The sequence below is a fragment of the Conger conger genome, chromosome 12 (genome assembly GCF_963514075.1).
Source record: "Conger conger chromosome 12, fConCon1.1, whole genome shotgun sequence".
Lineage (NCBI taxonomy): Eukaryota > Metazoa > Chordata > Actinopteri > Anguilliformes > Congridae > Conger > Conger conger.
Window position 1 is genome coordinate 3,915,574 of NC_083771.1, and position 21,978 is coordinate 3,937,551.

Consider the following 21,978-nt stretch of genomic DNA (forward strand, 5'->3'; position numbering starts at 1 on the left):
ATAAGTATTCAGAAATAAAGTGTCAGTGGAGGTACAGTTTTTGTTTTTCAAGGATCGCATTTCCCAAACGTACCCTGAAAGTACAGTATTGTCCTCTCTGGGTACAAATTAGTACATTTTCCAAGCAAAAAAGGGACAAATTTGTTATTGCTGGCTAGGGATACAGTTGTATGCACCTATACAGTGACAAGCATTTGGACATTTTAAGGCACTTTCTTTCGTATCTTTATTCCTGAGGATGCTCTGCCTATGTATGCTTGGTCATAAGCTTAGTAAGCCTCTCGCCTTCGCTCTTTTCTCTCAATAATGTTGTGTGGTCCTTTCCCTGCTCTTCCAGGTCATGCCCAATATGCAGGTCATGCCCAATATGCAGGGCATGCCCAACATGCAGGGCATGCGGCCAGGTGCTCCCAACAGGCGGGACTTCATCGAAGAGCTCACCAAGCAGCTGGATGTCTGTCAGAAGGTCTGAGCTTCAAAGAACATATTACATTACATTACATTACATGGCATTTAGCAGACGCTCTTATCCAGAGCGACGTACAACAAAGTGCAAATTAAACACAAGAATAAGTGCAAAGAGGACCTGAGAGGACAGTATAGTTCCGAGTCCTAGTGTAAACATGCAGAAAATCAGAACCCTTTAAGAGTGACTACATATTCACATTTCACATTTACCTGCAGATACTGTCAGCGCAGTCTGAAGTACATTAGGGGCTGCTCATTTCAAAGCATTTCAGTAAAGGTTATTTTTTGGTTTTTGTGTAGCTCTGTGAATATCTGTGGGAAAAATATCCAAGATTTGATTAGACTGTTGCCAATTGTTGTTTAATTTAAACTCCAGGTATTCTGTGCAACTCCAAAAACAACACAACATTCAACAACAGTAGTAGATCTGCTTTAGACTGTCTGTCTGGTGAAATCCAGTTTTGAAAGGGAAGGTCCTTGCCGCGCGTGTTTTTCAATGGCTTTCCCATGCCCACCCGCACACAGAGGAACCAGTTCCTGGAGGCAGAGAGCATCGAGATGGAGAAGGAGCGGAACCAGATCCGCTTCGAGATGAGGAACCTGCTGGTGACCAAGGAGGACCTCCTGCGGGCCAACAGCCAGATGCAGCTGGAGATGAAGAGGACGAGGGAGATGATGGTGGAGCTGCAGAAGGACAACCAGGCGAAGAGTGATCGCCTCAGGCAGCTAGAGGTACGCCATTGCGCTCTCCCATGCATACAGCTTGAAATACTTTAACATGGCAAAATTTCTTCATGACATTGTTTTGACATTACATGTTGGTGAAAGGAATCATTATATACCATTGGGACTGTCCCACCTTAAATATATTTTCTAACTATAGTAAATAGTGTATCGTTATAATAGTATTGTATTTCTGGCTAAAATTAATTAATTAAGCAAATCAGATTTTATGGAAACAATGGGGAGTGGTATAAAAGTACCCGTATCCAACATTGAATCGGAAGTCCCAAAGTTGACCACCCGTGACAGACAAGCCCTTTGCCACAGTTTGCACAATGTCTCTCCCTGCATACGTGCCGTGTGTGACCTTAGCTCTGCTGTGGTTTTACAGGTGGAGGTGAAAGAGGCCAGAGAGGTGATGGTGGAGGCCAACACTCAGGAATTAGCCTTCAACTACCTACAGCAGTCTCTACAGAACAAAATACAAGATTCTGAGGTATGGCCATCCACGTCTTTATGATCCACACACTACAACAGAGGCCATCTATTCTGACTACATCTATAGCTGCTTGGCTGAGGCACAGCTCAGCGAGCTGGGCCTGAGGTGATGTCTTGAGGCTGGCCACAGGCATGTCCATGGCCTGTTTTTGTGCGTTTGTTGACCTGTTGCTTGGTGTCCATTTCCATTTCATAAGAGTGAATTAGCTGACACCTTTCTCCAAAGCGACTTACAGACTTACCCCCGGAGCAATATGCGGTTAAGGGCCTCGCTGCACAGATCGTATCAAATCTCTTGAACCACCCAGCTTCTGGGTCCCAGTCATGTACCTTAGCCACAAGGCTACATGTGCCCAGCTGAGTGCGGGTGGTCATTGCTGACTCTCGTCCTCACAGGAAGGTCTGGAGAAGCAGGCGGAGCAGATTCAGATCCTGTCGGAGAAGCTGTGGCAGGCAGAGCGGGCCCTGGAGCAGCGCGATCTGGACCATCAAATGCGGGACAAGAAGAACGCCGACCTGGGCAACACCGTGACGCACCTGGAGTTGCAGGTGCGTACAGCGATGAGTCCGGGCGCGCGGAGGCCGGAGAACGCGGCAGCTGGAGAACATGGCCGCTGCCTCAGTGTGTGGTGAAGCCTGGATGGGTTCTGCTCATTCCAAGGCTTTTGGATGGGTCCTGCTCATTCCAAGGCTTTTGGATGGGTTCTGCTCATTCTAAGGCTTTTGGATGGGTTCTGTTCATTCCAAGGCTTTTGGATGGGTTCTGTTTATTCAAAGACCTGGATGGGTTCTGCTCATTCCAAGGCTTTTTAATGGCTTCTGTTCATTCCAAGGCTTCAACTTTGTCTTGTTCTAAAGAATTATTATCGTGAGATGCTAACTGATTTTTGTATGTTCACAACTTCATCAAGTCACTTTGAATCTAAGGTGTCCAGATCCTGTTCAGTTGATTCTTATAGGTTCATATCCTAAATGCTCAGTTGTACTTTCCCATTTCTAGTTCAGTGTCTCTCATTGCAATGTAATAGAATGGTTATGCCTTAGAATAAGGTACATATTAATAGACATGATGGGTTAACACCTTAATTGATACAATGGAGTAACATGCTTTAACATTACAAACTAATTTATTGATTAATTAACTGAACATTAAAAAATGTTACTGTTGCTGTTTTGTGCCATCCCTGTACTTTATAGTATGAGTGGATTGCTTTGCATTAGTATTGTTTTCTATTTGCAGTTGCATTGGTTAATTAAATGTTTTATTATTTTCTGAAAATAATATGAATTCAATCTTGAAATGGGATCAATATTACACAATTGAGGGCAGGGCAGTGCAATACAATATCTTCAGGAAATGCTCCTGGAAATGAGTCTGGTGCATTTCTATTTCAGTGTTTTTTAGAAATATTAATGAGAAATATTTTCCTTTGAAGGGCTTTATTTTTATTGACTTACACATGGGCGAGAGTTAATTAATATAATTAATTTGGTGTCTTAGCCTGACAGAAATGCTTCATTTCACAAAACGATGACCTCCGAAAACTAAAATTTCATCTTGGTTGTGTTTTCCCAGTCCTGAAATCAACCAAAAAAATGTAAATGCAACAAAGTAAAGCTGCTTAATTAATCATTATGTTGCATTGCGAATAAGCCGCTGGGTGTACCCCTCCCTACTGTAATAATAATTGGCGATGCATTTATCCAAAGCAACTTACAGTTGATTTGACTAAGCAAGGGACAATTGTGCCTGTGGAGCAATGTGGGGTTAAGGGCTTTGTTCAAGCTGTGCACATGTTATCGTGGCTACACCAGGGGGCTTGAACCAGCAACCTTCCGGGCCCCAGTCATGCACCTTAGCCACCTGTGTAGGGGCGACATTGTCTCAGGCAGTAAGAGCAGTCATCTGGCAGTCGGAGGGTTTGCTGGTTCGATTCCCGCCCTGGGTGTGTCGAAGTGTCCCTGAGCAAGACACCTAACCCCCAAATGCTCCTGGCAAGCTGGTTGGTGCCTTGAATGGCAGCCATTCGCGGTTTGTGTATGAGTGTGCGTATGAATGGGTGAATGAGAAGCATCGATTGTACAGCGCTTTGGATAAAGGTGCTATATATATTTACCATGTACTGTGTCCTGTGTGTCTGGCAGCTCGAGGAGGCGCGGCAGGTGTCCAATAAGGTGTTGGCCGAGACCAGCCTGCTGGAGAAGCTGAAGCGGGATGCGGAGGCCAGGGTGGAGGAGCTGGAGGAGACCATGATGGAGAAGAACCTGGAGCTCCAGAAGTTCCATCAGACCGTCAGCCGCCTGCAGGGAGAGGTACGCACATTCAAATCCTGCATGTGTGTGCGTATCTGTGTACTTGCATGTGTGTGTCTGTATGTGTGCGTGCCTGTGTGCGGGTGTGCATGTTTGTGCATGTGTGAGTGAGTGTGTGTGTGTATGTGCGTACCTGCAGGGTGTGCATATGCGTGTACGTGCATGTGCATGTGCATGTGCATGTGTGTGTGGGTCCACATTTAGCAAATAGTGTAAAAGTGGCCCTGAATGCAGAAGTGCGCTGTGTGTGTCCAGGTGTCGGGGAAGCTGATCGATAAGGAGCGCTCTCTGGAGGAGGAGATCCAGCTGAGGGAGCGGGCCCAGCTCCAGTGCAAGCAGGCCGAACGGACCCTGGAGGACCTGCGCATGGAGATGCAGACCCTGGCCCAGTCGAAGGAGGACGTGGTGAAGCAGCTCAAACAGGCCCAGGTACAGGCAGGCCAGGGGCCGCGGTCTTCCCCAAATACACTCGGAAAAATTATGAAGTATCTTGGGACGAATATGGTTTGTGTAGAAAGAGTACCCTGTGGTCCCATTCTGTAGAGATGCCACAGTTCCCTACTCTGAATCACTGTCTCTGAGAACGTGCCTAAGACACTGTGAGAGCAGAGTATGTTCACGTTATGTTTGCTAAGACGGTTTGGCTCATCAGATTAACCTACCAGGTCCAAGTTCTTATCTCTCTGGTCATTCCTCGAAGTGTACTTCCTTCTTGGGTTCTTCAGTGCACTTGTCCCTAGTTATGGTTGTGCACTTTCTTGTATGTCACTCTGGGTAAGAGCGTCTGCCAAATGCCTAATGTATTGTAATGTATAGGTGTTCCTCCGTGCTGTTTGTGTAACAGGAGAGGATGATCGACCTGGAGAGTGACCTGGAAGAGATGCATGACAACGAGCAGAGGTGGGCCAGCAAGCACAAGCGGGCCCTTGAACAGGTGAGCACCTCCCACTCCGCCCTCCCCACCATCTTACGGCTCAACTACGCACAATACACCATTCATAATACAGGGGAGACTGCCAAGTGTTTACTGAGCCTCTCACAAAATGGAGGACTTCAGAAGAGCACAGCAGGTGGGCATCAGAATCAACACGTTGAGACGTTGAATCTAAGAGAGAAACAACGTGCCGTTTTGGTGAAGCAAGCTTCCAGGAGTAATGTAAATAAACCTTGTCATATGAGCTGTGATAAAACGACGGTCATGAATTCACACAAGTAGCTGTTGTCCGTTTCTCGCCCATGTAAATTCTGTTCATTTAACGCCTCTGTCGCAGACATATCTGTAGTGAAGCGGTGGATTGTTTTACTTATCCTGTATCCGTGTGCTTTTCAGACTGAGCAGCAGCAGCTGAAGCTGTTGCAGATGAAGGACTTGACCGAGCAGCGGGATTGTGAGAAAGCAGTTCTGGAGAGACAGGTACGCTCCCTACAGCTACAGACATCCACCAAAGCTCAACACCAATACATACTCATAAGTCAGGACAGAAAACATCCTGCAAGAGCTGCATACTGTATGTCCGAGTGTGTTAATTGAATCAATGGAATAATCAGACTCACCCTGGCATACAATGAAAATACAACTAAGGGAACTAGCATTTTTTTTTAAATTAGATCAGTAAATGGTTAGAGCCACCATATAAATCTCCTTTTTGAGAGAGCAATATTTTGTTGTGTTTTTGTACTCTGAGCACATTGACGTTATCAAAGTTTGGACAATGCCAAAGAAGACTTGATGTTATTAATGTAATGTCCCAGTTACTTAATGGCAGAACACATACCTGTGTATTCCATAAAAACAGTATATCAAATTCTTTTCTCAAGATCACATCATGCATTGAAGACTGTTTCTGATACAGTCTTCAATAGTATATACAGTATCCAGCTAACACAAAATGTTGTTACTGGAATGTTTTGCCAATGTTATAATGACATTGCCACTACATACATGGCAGCAACTTTGTGAGAACGTTCTCTGTTAGCAGGGAAATTAAACACGCTGTATGATTCAGAGATGTAAAGGAAAGTGAAGTGCCAAACGGCACTGTTGTCAGGGGTGTGTAGCGGTTGTGCGGAGTCGTGAAGAAGCTTGGTGTCTCTGCTCTGTGACAGATCCGGGACCTGCGTGTGGAGGTGCAGGAGCTGCAGAGCTCCAGGGTGCAGGAGGACGTTATCACCAGGGCTGAAAACAGGGTGAAGGACCTGGAGAACACCATCCGCACGGAGGAGAGGTGAGAGAGGCATCGGTGCGCTCTCTCTGGTCTTAGTCTCCAAAACGCCCGCAAAACGTTCGCAAAGAGCAGTGACGCAGTTGCTAACACTTCCCCCTCCTGCAGCCACGCTGCCTGTTGTGGTTTTTAATTCATATCATTGTAATAGAACAGTGTTCATTTTACATGGTCCCACCCGTAGTAGTTAATAGAAAGTCTTCCTTTCATTAATTCTTTACTTTTTTAGTGTTACTACAACTGTATGCCCAAACTGTAGTTTCGAGGTAAATTATATTTTTGTGAATGCTGGTAAAATCGCTGCGCTGTGCGTTGGCAGGAATAAATTGGCGCTTACGAACGCCATTGGGAAGCTTGAGAGGAAAATCTGTGAGCTGACAGAGCAGATGGACGAGGAACACAAGCTGGCCACAGAGCAGAAGGATCTGGTGAGAGAAGCACTCACACACCACAGGGTGGCGATAGAGAGCTAACTGTAGCTTGCCATGTCTTCTCACTCCTTCCTTGCAGGAAAGAATTGGTTCTGTGTTTCATTGTTCTCTGCTGTCGTAAACTGTATGAAAGTATGAGTCTAATTAAAGTTCATTTGTTTTTCAAAATCTAAGTACATTCATATAGAGCAGTCCTGGAGAGCCACAGGTGTGGTGTGGTGTGCTGGCTTTCCTTGTTACTCAGCACTTAATTGATCAGTGAAAGCAGTTGATTACACCGTTAACTCAACTCCCCTGGTTTCTTGGGTCTGAATCGGTTGCTGATATTAAGGTGAAAACAAAAACCTGCACACACCCTGTGTCTCTCCAGGATCAGGAGTGAGAACCCCTGATGTAGAGTGTTCAGTAAAAGTATGTGAGGGCAGGTAAGTGACCTCTGACCCTTGCGCTTTGCCCTCAGATGGCACAGCGGATCCGCTCTCTGAAGCGGCAGCTGAACGAGGTGGAGGAGGAGGCGAGCCGCAAGGAGACACAATACCGCCACACCGCCAGGGAGCTGGCGGACGAGAGGGAGACGTCCGCCCGGCTGCAGAAACAACTGCTGGACCAGCACCTTAAGACCAAGTGAGAATTTACACACATACACATGCGGATATACAAGTACACACACGTGCACACACACACTCGCACACACAAACGCACACACGCGGATATGCAAGCATGCACACGTGCACATTCACACTCACACACACACACACATACACACGCTCACACAGGCACACGCGTGGATGTGCAAACACATACGTGCACATACACACGCACACACCCATGCTTATACACACAGAGACACACAATCACTACACAACAGCTGTGCAGATCTTATTGCGGCTACACCGAGGCTTGAACCACCAACCTTCCGGGTCCCGGTCATGCACCTTAGCCGCTAGGCTACAGGCTACTGATTTGACCATTTTGCGCAACCACACTGAAATGTGGCCCTGGTGAACAGAGACAGGAAGTGACACGTGTTCTGTGCCCGCAGGCGGAGTGAGGCCCTGTCGGTGAGACAGACGCTGGACAACCTCCGATTGGACCTGAGCGATGACGACGAGCCGGAAACACTGGGTATATCCAGTGCTGTCTAAGGCGTCAGAACCGGGCCTGTTCTCCACCGACCAGTCACATCCTACCCAGTACCTGCAGACCACTGCAGAACCAGCCAATGAGCATGTGCAATATGCTGACCCAAAATCTTCACCATTATCCAAACATATGACAGAAAATTATTTGGAGTGATCTATGATTATCAGGTTTCAAAGTTTGGTATGTTAGAGGAGGTAGGAGTTACGGGGGGGAAAAAAAACATATTTTATCTTCATTTCCTGCCTGTTTGTGTATTCATTTTTCTTGTTACACCACTGAAATGGTTGTATTTAAGGGAGATAATCAGGTTCATTGAAGCCATTAGGGTTGGCTTCATGATTACTGAAAAATAAGCTTATTTTATTTTTGCAGGGATATGTACGTATTTTCTTGTACTCTGTAATTGGATGTAATGGGAAAGGGAGATTGATATTTTGATATTGTCAGTTTTTTTAACTCTACAGATAATGGAGAGGTCTTCATCTGCCTCACTCTGGGTATTACAGTATGTTTGCCTGGGTTACCCATGAATATGCGTATGTACAATAGCTTCTTTAGATTTCTGAAATATTTTGAAATAGGATTCAAATGTAAAGCATTGCAGAGGAGCAGTTCTGTGATTCGGGACTTCCTAAGACACTGGACATCTGATTCGGACGGATTAACCACCCATTTGGCATTGTGGAGTACTAGAAGAAGGAGAGAAAAGTCCTCTGTTGGGCACATGAGAACTTACAGTTCATGGATGTGGACAAGTGGAGTTCTACCACACTGCTCCACAGGAAGTTGAGTCTTTGGGACCACACGCACGTTCGGTGGAGCAGAGTCTTTGGGACCACACGCACGTTCGGTGGAACAGACTAAACGGACAGTGATGCGCAAACTCTGACACAGTGCAGCCATATATAAACACACTACGGGGAGAGGGTGAAATAATGGGTCTGTATCTTATTTTCATGTCACTAAACTCTCTGTATGGAGAGACGGTGTTCCCCTGAAGAAGAACATAGAGTCCACAGCCGTGGATTGTAAGATAAATGAATGTATTTTGAGTATTTTGGGAAGATTTGGTGTATATTACGAGCCACTTCATCTGTTAGACTTAAGATCCTGAAAAGGTTGAAAGCTGCAAAAAATTTGCCTGTGTGAACCTTCTGCTTTCTGTTTACAGTACGTCGGCATTGAGCCCAGCTTACCATTTGTATAAATCAAGTCGAGGTGTTTCTTGTGGTACTCCTGACAGTACCACTGCCTTTAATAGATTTACATTTAACATCAGATGTACACTGGCAACACTATTCCCCTGCACTATCATGCATTTGATGGAAGGAAGTGGTTTATTTAATGTATGAAAGCAACTTTCAATATATTTTATCTTCTGTCAACCAAGCTCTCTAACCTGTCAATTTACATGTACAGGATATCTTGCAAATAATTCTAACACTATTTTCTGTTTTGTACCATTGTAGCAGATATTTTGTGTTTGGCTGGGTATGGTTGTGATTTTATATCTGTATATGTTGATTTAGGGTGGGTGTACATTACGCATTTTGCATTAAGTACTGAAAGCCCATGTGTTTTCAATACCACAAATAACCACAATTGTACATTCACACATATAGTCAAATGTCGAAAAACAACTGATTTAGGAAACAGGTCAAACAGTCCTCTGACATGTAAGGCAATTGGATTTGTCATTTATATTTAACGGATGGACCAGCTTTGGGATCTCATTCTAAGCCTTATGGTCTACAAGGCATATCAAAACATGGCAATAAGCAAACCACTCTCACCTCTCAGACACTTGCACTGTGGTGTTAAATGGTGATAAACAGCTGCAGGTATAACAGTGTAATGGTCTTCATTTGAACAGTAGCTCCTTTCCCCCAAATTACAATCTGAATCTTGAAGCAATGCTACATGAATATAGTGTGTGGAGGGACTTGGACCATGAATTTAAGGATACCTTTATTGTGTATTACAAAAAGGGGCCTTAATGTATTAGGTAGCCAACACAAGGCCTAAAGGGGTACTGTGTAACACTATAATGCTTCAGAAAGCGTTTATGCTGTTATGATAGTTCTTGTACCCATACTCTGTAAAGACATGTTTGTGATGCCTGTTGCTTATGAACATCTGTAAGAATATTGACATTGTTCTACAGATTTTACACGAATGACTATGAACTCTGAAACTGTTTACAAGTATTGTGTGGGCTACATTAAAATGTAAAAACTTTAAACAGTTGTTCTTCTAGGAATGAAGTGCCATATTTGCACTTACATAACACCCATTGTTAGTGTGGTATCAAATGGTTAAGCGTCTTAGTGAATGCTGATATTCAAATGTGTTTGTTAACAGTTTCCATTTGTAAAAAAACAACAACTTTGTTTCCAGATGAAAAGACAATTGTATGAGAAATGAGAATAATAATTACTGGAGTTATGTGATTGCTGCATAAGGTGGCTGTTTGAATGTACGTTTTCATAATGATGGTTGCTTTGTATTAATGTCTGGGGTCAACAAGCCCACCCCTTCCGTACCCTAGAGTTTCGGTTGCGCTTCAGAATCTCCCGCTGGGTTGACGTGGGGGTCGAGATGGGTCACGAATGTCACATGAAAAAAAAAGTCCAGCAGGCAAATTAAACTGCAGTACTACAGCAGACAGAGATGGAGTGTAGCTGTTTTCACGAGTTTAAAAAACTAGTAACACTGTAAACTACAAATCTTAACATATGACAGGTTATGTCTTTATAAGGTACGGGTCTCAGCGAATGTATTGGTTCATTAGGTGTGCCAGGGTTGTGCAAGTCTAGGAGTGGAACTTCAGGGCCGAAAGGATCTGCTTTCTATGAGCTGTGAGGTGGTGGTTTGTCTATTTTGCTATTTTGCCAAATAATAAAATGACTAATTTTGTAAGAATAAGCATGCAGGTCACAAAGAAAAGGAACAAAAGGATAATTTGCAAAAAAAAAAAGGTATTTTTTATATTTAAAGGTCTTATGGCATATTTATTACATTTTTTGGGTGAAGTGAAATAAGCTTTCTCATTAAAGAATTCTAACTGCACTGTATGTTTCCATCTCTCTTGCAACTTAAACTTTTAGCAATGTGTACTCCACACATTTAGATTGGTAATCAAACAATTCACACGTGGCTCACATTCTCACCTCTTATTTAAAGGTATTTTTGTATAAGCCCTACATTTCAGGGCATGTAATGTTTGGGACATATTGATGTTATGTACATAAATAAAAGTAGTCATGTTTAGTACTTTGTTGCGTATCCTTTGCATACAATGACTGCGAGAAGCATAAACATCAGCAAGTGTTGAGTATCTTCCCTGGTGATGCTCTACCAGGCCTGTACTGCAGCCATCTTCAGATCCTTGTTTTAGTGGCTTCTTGCCTTTCATTTTCCGTTCACCATTTGAAACGTGTTCAATTGGATTCGGATCGGGTGAATGTCTTGGCTAGTCAAGCAGTTTTTGGCTTTTTTTGTTTCTTCAGCAATGTGTTTGGGATCATTGATTTGCTGTAGGATCAAGCGCTGTCCAATGAGTACAAGGAAACACACTGTAGCTACTGATAACATGGTAATCTATGATTAAAGTACAGAAATTAATGCAAATTCAGCCAAAAATCTGACGTGGAATCTCTCTGCAAGTGGCTTGGCTTAAATCGCTCTGTAATAATGTTAAAATTACGTGAAAATAATTTACCATTTTAAAGTGCTTTTACGCTAGTTGCTGTAGTTACATTTTTATTGAAATAAGTAAAATTACATTTATGGTCAGTTTTTGACCAATGTGACCTGCTACAATATATACAGCAGTTGTTGTCATCAAAATGAACACATATTACAGAGGACTTGCATCTGCGCCTCTAGTCGCCCGAAGAATACAGCCAGGAGCTCATTTCACCTGAAATCGTATTTCTGCTGTATTGTGTACCTGCAAGTGATAGACAATGACTATCTGAACACAAGAAGCTAGACTTATATCTGGTACTGATCCATAGTGTGACACTGCTGTTGAACTCTCAACATGACGTGAACTGCTTCAGTACACACTGTCTGCATCTGTATAAATGAATTATGTGTGAAATGTGTGCCAGTCACTGTGGATACGGTGCAAAAACAGATACATAATGTTTTTTAAATAACACATGGCACAGTGCTAGTCCTCCAGCTGTCAGATATAACACTGTTATATCTACGGACCCTGTGGAAGTAACACTGTTCTGCGAGTCACAATAACACAGTGGCAGCGTACAGTTCTGATTCAGGCTGCTGGGATTATAGACTGCTCATGGCATTCACCCTCTGTTTCTTAAGGGGACTGTTAGAACCAAATAGTTATTATGAATTTGTAACGACATATGCCGAACATTAATAGTTGAATTATTAGAAGGAAGGCCATTGAATGGTATTATTAGTTATTCATTTTATTAGCGATGGCTCCCCCTTGTGCCTGGGCCTGGTACTGAGCCAAAAGGAAGTTTATATAGGTAGGACGTGAGGCCCACCAACACAGGGGTCCAAGGTTAGAAGGGGGAGCAGTATTGGTTTTTGACACCATTAGCCGTAGTTTATACAAGCAGTGCCAAATGTTTTGTTGCACGATCACGCACACAATAGCCTTCATATTGCACATTATGAAGAATTAGAAACTATTAAAACATATTTAGGTAGAAGGCCTTTTGTTGTATATGCTTGAAAGATGAAGCATCGTTTTGTTTATAAACCTGCGATCTGATGAATTGTTACAATAACTAATGCATTACTGGGGCGCAGTGCTACTGAATGTGTCCAAAACCGCTCCTCTCTCGCCGGCATAATGGTCATATTTATTAGAAAGGTTTTGGAAATTATGCTACTATAACAAGTCCACATAAAACCGGTAGGAAAACTTCGCCAAGGAAGTAAGGAAAGCCGCGGTGCACACGCGAATTACCGCCAAATTTATGAATGATTATCGGTTCGATGGAAGTATGTGATCAAACAAAGGATTGAGTGCGTCAGAAAGTTTTTCGAAAGACGCTTTACGTAAAAAGCAGTCTTATCTATGTGGTTAGACACTTTTGTTTACACTGTGCGGAGGATGTAAACCACACAGTTAAAAGGTACAGCCTATATCTCTCAGCACTTTGAACTTCAGCAATTTTGTTTTGGAAATGAACAATAGGGTGAAGGAGATGTTTTCTCGTGAGGTGACATTTTAATCAGTTCTTCCATTATTGTTGCTTGTTTCATGCACAATCACATAAGGGCAAAACACCCTTTGTTTAGCCTGGGTGTCATAAGTAAATGGTCACACACACACACACACACACCTACAGTAAACACACACACTATCCTGATGCACAACATAAAACCTGTCCCTGAGGTCCTGTGTAGATGTGTGTGAAATTGGTAACAGTTTTCTCCTGTCTCCTTATTTGTATTCCCTAACTAATTGCTAATAAAAACAGACACAAGAAGAGACTGTGCATCTGTCCAACGGCGTACGTGACAAGTTGAAACATATTGTGGGAAAAGACCTCCTTGACAACGAGATGGATTTAATTGAACACAAATCCAGATGGAGGCTGTCAGTCCTTCCCAGCCCACACACGGTGCCACACGCGTGCATACGCACACACAAACACACACACACACACGCAAGCAAGCCATTAACTTTGTTTAAACGCCAAAGACACGTCTCGTCTTTTTAAATGTGACCTGATCCAGAAGAGCCAGTCAGACAGGGAGCAGCAGCACATTAATGACAGATTAGGATTCAGGAGAAGCACATTCCTGTCCCAGCATGCCGGCCTGTGATGATCAACACAGCTATGGGGGAGGCACACAAATACAAAATGGAGTCCGCTCAGAAGGAGAGTCGTCTACCATTGAGAATATGCTCAGACTAGTGCACATGTCTCTCTGTGTAGGGCAGATGGAGGCTGAAATCTTGCGGAAATCCTCCAATGCGGAGTTTCATTTGCAGCAGCCATGGCAAGGCAAATGGCTCCTGTGTCCAATTGTGACAATATTGTGACATACACAACAGTGTGTTTGGACTTTCAGACTAGACATTATGCCAAGTGGCCGATTCCCTGGGAAATTGACAACATAGGCCTTGCATTATTCTGCCTTTTTACCCTGACAAACATCCATCCGTCCATCCATTATCTGAACCCGCTTATCCTGATCAGGGTCGCAGGGGGGCTGGAGCCTATCCCAGCATACATTGGGCGAAAGGCAGGAATACACCCTGGACAGGTCGCCAGTCCATCGCAGGGCACACACACCATTCACTCACACACTCATGCCTACGGGCAATTTTAGACTCTCCAATCGGCCTAACATGCATGTCTTTGGACTGTTTATTTGTCTTTATATTTTTTCTGGGTGTTGTACATCATACGCTTTGAAAGATGTTCTGTGTGGAGTAGGGCTGCGTGATATGACAAAAATATATAAAATAAGACGACAATATGACTTGCGATAAATAAAACAAGTTTGTTGTTATAATGTTGTTCTGCTTTAGGTACACTGCTAACATAGACCCTAGACGATTACTAGCCTATGCCCACTGCATAATTGTTCCAGAAATGTCTTTCTCCTCTGAAAGAGCACGAAGAATACATTGGCAGTCTGGTACATTTTCATTGTCTGATGAGGACTTTGTGAAATCTATGCTGAGCTGATTAGTTTTATTAGACTCCAGTGTGTCACCTGTGGCCATGAACACCATTGTCTGGGAGGCATTGAATGAGTATGCATGGGGACACATTACGCCTTGCACTAAGCATTGGAATAAGTGCTCCAAAAAGCCTCAACTGATTGGATCCTCCACCTGGAAAAACTTCTGTTCAATTCAATTTTATTTGTCTCGTGATTTTCGCAGAGGACTATGACAGACGCTTGACATTGTAACAGAAGGGAAGAAGACATATTATGATATATTAAGATACTTACCAAACACTTTATTAGGAACATTTTTACTTTGTTACAACTACTTATTCATGTGATTATCTAATCAGCCAATTGTGTGGCAGCAGTGCAATGCATACAATCATGTAGATACAGGCCAGGAGCTTCAGTTAATGTTCACATCAACCATCAGAATGGGGAAAAAATGTGATCTAATTGACCTTGACCGTGGAATGATTGTTGGTGGCAGACAGGGTGGTTTGAGTATCTCAGAAACAGCTGATCTCCTGGGATTTTCACACACACTACTCTCTAAAGTTTGCAAAGAATGATGCAAAATTATTATTATTTTTTAATCCAGTGAGCAACAGTTCTGCAGACAGAAACGCCTTATTAATGAGAGACGTCAGAGGAGAATTGCCAGACTGGTCGAAGCTGACAGGAAGGTGACAGTAATGCAAATAACCACAGTGGTAAATGCAAAGAAGCATCTCTGAACACACAACGCATCATAACTGGATAGGCTGTAGCAGTAGAAGTCTAAAAAATAAGTAATAAATACCTAATAAATGCTCACTGAGTGTATATTATAATATCCTTCCCCGATGTTTATAGACCTACGCAAAGGTACATACCAGTTGTAAGATTGGGGGGTTGGGTTCAATATGGGAGGTTTGGAGGCCTTTCAGTGGATGGGCATTAACAATGTGACTATGCAAATGTAAAACAGATTTTTTTTTTTTTATGCAAAAAAATGATACACTATCCTCCGATGAGGTGGTGGTTTAAGAAAATAAAAATAAGAGAGGCTGTTTCCCCTCCTTACCACACGTACCTGTACCTGGTCAGGATGCAGTATTCAGTCTCTCAGCAGGATGAGAAGTCTACAGCAGCTGCTTGCAGGTTCACCAGCTGCATCATTCCAAAGCTGGGACAGACGCATCATAATATCAACTAAATGGTAAATGGTTGGCATTTATATGGTGCCTTTAACCAAAGCGCTGTGCAATTGATGTTTCTCATTCACCCATGCATACACACACTCACACACCAACAGCGTTTGGCAGCCATGCAAGGTACCAACCAGCTCGTCAGGAGCATTACTTCAACACACCCAGGGTGGGAATCGAACTGGCAACCCCCCGACTGCCAGACGACTGCTCTTATGTCACCCCAGTAAGAATGAACTAAGAAATGTTTTTTTTTATCCTCTAAACCCCGTAAATGGTTAGTGATTGCATCAGTGGAAGATTGTACTTCCTTCCTGTTCACTATTTTACTATGTTGAATCTGTTACTCTTGTAGTTGGAATCTGATTGGTCTGGTTTCCTTCTGGATTTTGCTACATAATTCCCAGCCCAGCTTCCTGTTTGTCTAATCCCATTTCATCCCATTTCACTGTATCAGACCTGCATTACTTCCATACTGAAATATGATTCGCACCACCATGAACTTGACTCATATCATCCAATCTTCCTGCTTACCTGCACCAGAGAGATGCTCGCAAATGAAGGATTTATTTCAAAAACGCATTTTTTGTCACCCTTAAGAATCGATTTCAAATCTTTTGTCCAATCGCACTTCTGCAAAATCGCTTCTCTTTAGGTTCAGTGATGGGCCTTTATTTGGGTGGATGGGAATATTTCACTCAAATAAGATGTATGAGAAAAATATGTTGTAGTGAATTTTGCAATGTAAAACAACTGCATCCCTCTAATGTGTAATTAAATTGCAGAAAATTCTAAACAAAACCACCTCCTGCACAAGTGTCCTCCTGGATTATCCAACACCCTCATTTAAATGTTAATGTTTGTTTCTAATCAAGATTGACAACCTGGCTAAGTGACAATGTTTACCGTACATGTGGGTTGTGTATAGCCTTGCTAATGCCTTGCTAATGTCACTTGTGGAAAAACAATAATGGGAACAAAACTGTTGCATGAATTCATTTGTTTTTAGGAGGTGCAAAGAAAGCTACAATAAACAGCATATAATAAGTACATGGCAGTCAGTATTTATATGATGTTTAAAAATACAATTCTTGTAAGAGAGCAAATGGAACTACATAACTATATTCATTTCTTAAATTCTTTAAATAAAAAATGTAATGATCATAATAATTTGCCTAAAAGACGTCTTTCATGGCTGAAGCACGCAGTACCTCTGTTTCCGTACTGCAGACATCTAAAGGTTTGACACACTACCTTTTCTTTAGCACCTTGTAGAATGGAACCACAACAATATCCCATCTAATTGTTTTATTTCCAAATATCTAGAGATCCAGATCTGAAAAATACAGAAATACAGAAATAAAATGGCCAAGTTCACCTCCTGGAATGTGTCAACAGTTCACCCTTTGCCCTCATAGGTACAGTAGATTACCAAAAACACGGCATTAGCAATCTTCACAATCATCTGGATGCTGTAGGCATTCACTTAACAGACATTTGTCAAGATACAGTGTATTAGTTTCAAAGTATCTGTACTGAAGTGTGACCATGATGTAGGTCGTATTGATGTGGCTGTCAGACTGTCTGCCAGAGATCAATATGAATTCACTCATTAAGTGCAAATATCCAGCCAACCACCGCCCTGCTTTTAACTGTGCAGTTGGCACCACATGGAGGATCACCATGGTTTTCCAGCTAAACTTTCATTTAAGCACATACAGGGACTTTCACGGAAATATTAATGCATTTCTAGAACGAGGTTAGTCCTTAGAAGAATGTATAACATTTAAATATTTTAAGAAGGACTTGCAGGAGCAGCTCATTATGATGGTGCCCCTACATGTCTTCTTAAAATATTCACACTTTAAATATTATAATATTTGAATCTAGTAATTTTACATTTACAGCTTAAATATTATACTATTATAATCTTGTCGTCTCACAGTAAGCAGTTTGCCTGAGCGTGATAATAATGCATTCAGGTTGATCGTGTTTTAGTTTGATTTACCTCTCTATGACATACTCTAAAGACAGGGACATCGGTCATATCATAGATGTGCTTGTCCACTGGATAGGAGAGTATACGGTGAGATTTCAAGGGCTGCTGTTCAACTCTCACGATACATTTCACAAAAAACATTCACCCCTTAAACTAGATTATAGAATATGAAACAGATGGATCACTCCATTACAGAATATCTTCAGATAGAATTCAAACTTCCAACATTTAGTGAGTTTTACAACACCGCATTTCCATAAAACAGTGTACTTCCCTTAACCTACACTCAGTGAGCACTTTATTAGGTATTTATTGGACTGATTTTTTTGGACTTATTGATCTTCTGCTTCTGTAGCCGATCCTCTTAGAGTTATGATGTGTTGTGTGTTCAGAGATGCTCTTCTGCATACCACTGTTGTAATGTGTGGCTATTTCAGTTACTATCGCCTTCCTGTCGGCATGAACCAGTCAAAAGCTTTAATGCACTGAATTGCTACCACAGATGTACCTGATAAATTGATCATTTCTGACCTGAAAACTAAATATTTTGAACTGTAAATATTAGACGCGACAAAGGCTCCACTTGATAAAGCACCATGTGGTGTTTAAAACTTTATTTGAGTTTTAAAAAAGAAATAATTTTTGTGTGTCACCTAAAAAAAAAAAAAGAGAAAAAACTAAACAAAACTCCAAACATATGATAATCTAGCTAAACCCACATCTGACTAAATCATCTCACAAAACAGCCTCAAAAACAAGAGGGAAAAGCTGACATTTGCCACAAAACTTCATTCAATCAAGTTAATGAGATCAAGCTAACTGCATTAGTCATCTTCTCTTCAGCTTGCCTTGCAGCCAGTTTCAGTGCAAGTAGCTCCAGAGAGAAACAGACTTCAAGGGGACACACTGATATCATAACACTGGCTATTTCGAAGCTCACTCCCATGCTATTGGTGCATTGAAACATTTAACAACCTGGCAAAATGTCATTAGTGCACACACTTAAGAAACTGCAGGCATGTCAATATTTAAAGCATGTTTTCTTTTTTTCCAATACATATGGAACATTTTTAAAAATAATGCTCTTCAAGATACCAATTCAAACTTGCTATTTAGTTACGTATATCTATGTCAATGCATCATCTCTATATATAAGTATTTATATATATAGTTTTGCTTAGTATTTTTCTGCATTAAAATATTTAATAGTTCACAACCTATACAAAGGATTATACAGGATATTATTGGTCAAAGAGCATTACAGGCACGCAACAGCAAAGAGGGAATCCTCCGTACAATGTAAACTTTCAAAAATGACAAGTTCAAACGACAGTAAGCAAACTGTAGACCTTTCCTTTTCTTAAATCATGTAATCAGTTTGCTCAAAGTTTTGACTGGAAAAATAAATCCACATGCTATGTAATAGTTCTGTAAACATGTGAGCCGTAGGTGGGCGAATAAGACTCGGTTGTCCACTGGGCACTAGTCATAATAACCTTCCTGTTGTTGTTGGCAGAAGGTGCCCAGACTGTATCTTCATACGGAGACTGAGGGCGGAGGAGTACAAAAGCATGGATCAGTGAGAAAAAGTCTGAAATTTGGTCCAAAGATTGTCATATTTAAAGGTATTTCTTACGCTTGACTAAGGAGATATGCCATTCCCCGGGGGAATCTTGCAGTTTTCTGGCTGCACAGTGCGCACTGTTGCAGACGTGAATAAAACCTTTCACAGAGCATGTCAGCATTGAGTCTCATGGCCCTCATGTGACCTGATGCACGGAGATCAGGCCTGTAATGACTTCTTGTGTACCGAAACAACGCTAATGTTCCCGGGAGTGCAAACATGTCACCATGTGGCGCTTTTGGCAGCAGACTGTGACATTTTCACTGCCTTTTTAGTCTCACAACAGTCCTTATTAATTAGGGAAATTACACATACAACGACACGAGTGTTTGAGACTGCAGAAAACAGGCATTTTCCTCCCAACGAGGATGTTAGGAAGCAGAACTAGCTCAGCACGCAGAGGGCAGGAGCTAGGATCTAGATGCTAAGACAGAAATCTGCTGTACATGGAGAGGTGCTTTAGCATGCTGTAAATGGACCAAGTAAACTACAACATAGCCTGGCTATGGCTTAGTCAGCTACAAAACCTTCACTTTTCAAACAAAATGTAGCCAGGTTTTCACCTGATTTCACAGATTTTTCACAACAAAATTGTTCACTGAGATATAACGGTCTCACGGTAAAGGGACCATACTAGATAAGAACTATTTCAGAAACACTGCAGTCTTCCCACATACATTACAAGTGGTCATGGCTGAACTTGTGATCACAACAGACTTTGACTATGGCCTACCAGTCTCTACTGTTTTTGGATCGCTCCCGTGTCTCAAAATGGCGCACGCTTGTACATGGACACGCAGCTGTGTCCGACTGTCCAAGCATGCCTCTAGAACACTCTAGAAGGCTGCTTAATGTTTCCCGGTGGTAAGATTGCTGCTTATTTTAACATTCTGTTCATCTCAATATTTTTTTATATGGATTCTATGCTGTTTATTCATATTTAGATTTAAAAATCCACAGCCGATAACACTTACCTATAATGTGCTTTACATTTATTTGGTCTCGATTCATTCTGTATTGATACAGCATACATACAGACTATATCGTACTGGCTATAGGCCATTACTTTTGTTTCTCCACTAGTTATACTGTATACGGATGATACTGGGCCTAGTCTCATCACATTCACATGCCTATAGGATATGCACACAGTCCAACACATTTATTTCTGGTTCTGTTCTAAGAGAAGAGAAAATTTATAATACATTAGTTCTCAAAGATATGGAAATCTAAGATTTCCATACGCCTTCTAGGGTCATTCATCAATTCTGATTTGGTTGGATAAATTAAATGGAAACTAATCCTTCAGTGTCAGTTGTCACAAATCACAAATCAGGCGGAATTAGACAAGTGAATGTTCAAGGTATGGGGAAGATGTTTCAATCAGATTCTCATATATATTTATATGTAACTAATATTACTGTTATTTTGTGTACAGTTTACAGAAACCCATTTGAAGACAAGCATTCATGTCCCAAACTGGAGGCCATAATTCTGGTAAAATAGTATCTAAAGTAGAAAAATACCGGTGTTCTCATCTTCTTGACATGCAAACAGAGAATATTCAGTGTTTTACTGGTAAAATCCTTAAAGAGAAATAGTCTGTTCAAACACATACAGTTACACATCATGGGCAGCCTGAACAGCAATACTAAAAGAAAAGTCGCACAAACTTTGCTACTACTGTAAACTTACAGTACATCACAAAACTTGGATCTTTAAAAATTTTAAATGTTCTTACATGATTGATTTCACACACAATTCCCACTTCGCCCAATTATAGCACAAAGATTACACTTGAACACCTTTCTTTTCAAAGAAGAACATTTTTCAGAACTGTCATTTTTGTTTTGTCTCCGACGCTTCCACGTGATTTTAAAGTCTCAAAAGAATACTGTAGCTTTACAAAACCGATGCAAGTGAAGGGAGACCGTCTCTGCAGCTGCATTCAGGAATACCATGAGGCGGATGAATCTTACAGTACACAAGAATGAATTCAGGACTGAGGTGTGAGGTTCTGTAATACTTCCAGTGCTAGAGAAAAACGTGTGCAATATCTCCATGCTATGTTGGTTGCTATGACACTGCAAAGGCCTCGTGTACAAAGGCAGATACTGCTGAACTAACTGTAATAAAAATAGGATGAGTTTTGGCACAAAAACAGCAGTTGTCAGTTATTAATCTAGGCAGCTAGAGCTAAAGAGGTCCACTGATTCGGCAGTGTTCCCTTAAGCAGTGACGGACATACAGAGGCCATGTTAAGTCTCTTGGCAGCTTATACATAAGGACATTTAAGGACGAATCACTGTCTTGCAATGATACCCTGTCACACTCTCCTTAAACGGTGGCAGACACAGAGGTTCACTCCATTATAGAACATGAAACAGATGGAATTCTGGGAAACTGTCTTGGTGTCTTTCACATTAAGAAACTAAAGGACAAATCACGGCCCCACCATTGGTTAAAAGCACACCTATTTACAAATATTTAAATGCAAACTGCCTATTGGAGCATAGTCACATGATCTTCATTACATCACAGCGAGAAACGTTAGATTTTTTCTGTAAATCATTTTTAGTAGATGACCTCATCTAATTCCAAGAGATACTGGGTTCCCTAGTGGTCCATGTGAGAACAAATGCTGAAAGTAAGACGATTTTGCCCATATCATAGATCGTATAGTAACACA

At 41.8% G+C, this 21,978-nt stretch overlaps 1 protein-coding gene across 1 annotated transcript in view; it reads left to right on the forward strand.

Moving 5' to 3' along the window:
• The window catches only part of LOC133141447 (uncharacterized), a 32,927-nt gene extending 21,859 nt beyond the window's left edge, over positions 1-11,068 (forward strand). The window contains exons 10-21 of the mRNA XM_061262019.1: positions 338-466; positions 994-1,200; positions 1,583-1,687; positions 2,086-2,238; positions 3,835-4,002; positions 4,258-4,431; positions 4,847-4,936; positions 5,333-5,416; positions 6,109-6,227; positions 6,544-6,652; positions 7,116-7,279; positions 7,698-11,068. Coding sequence (XP_061118003.1) covers positions 338-466; positions 994-1,200; positions 1,583-1,687; positions 2,086-2,238; positions 3,835-4,002; positions 4,258-4,431; positions 4,847-4,936; positions 5,333-5,416; positions 6,109-6,227; positions 6,544-6,652; positions 7,116-7,279; positions 7,698-7,800 — 1,605 coding nt within the window. The 3' untranslated portion in view covers positions 7,801-11,068. The remainder of the gene's footprint in view (positions 1-337; positions 467-993; positions 1,201-1,582; positions 1,688-2,085; positions 2,239-3,834; positions 4,003-4,257; positions 4,432-4,846; positions 4,937-5,332; positions 5,417-6,108; positions 6,228-6,543; positions 6,653-7,115; positions 7,280-7,697) is intronic.
• Positions 11,069-21,978: the final 10,910 nt, after the last annotated feature.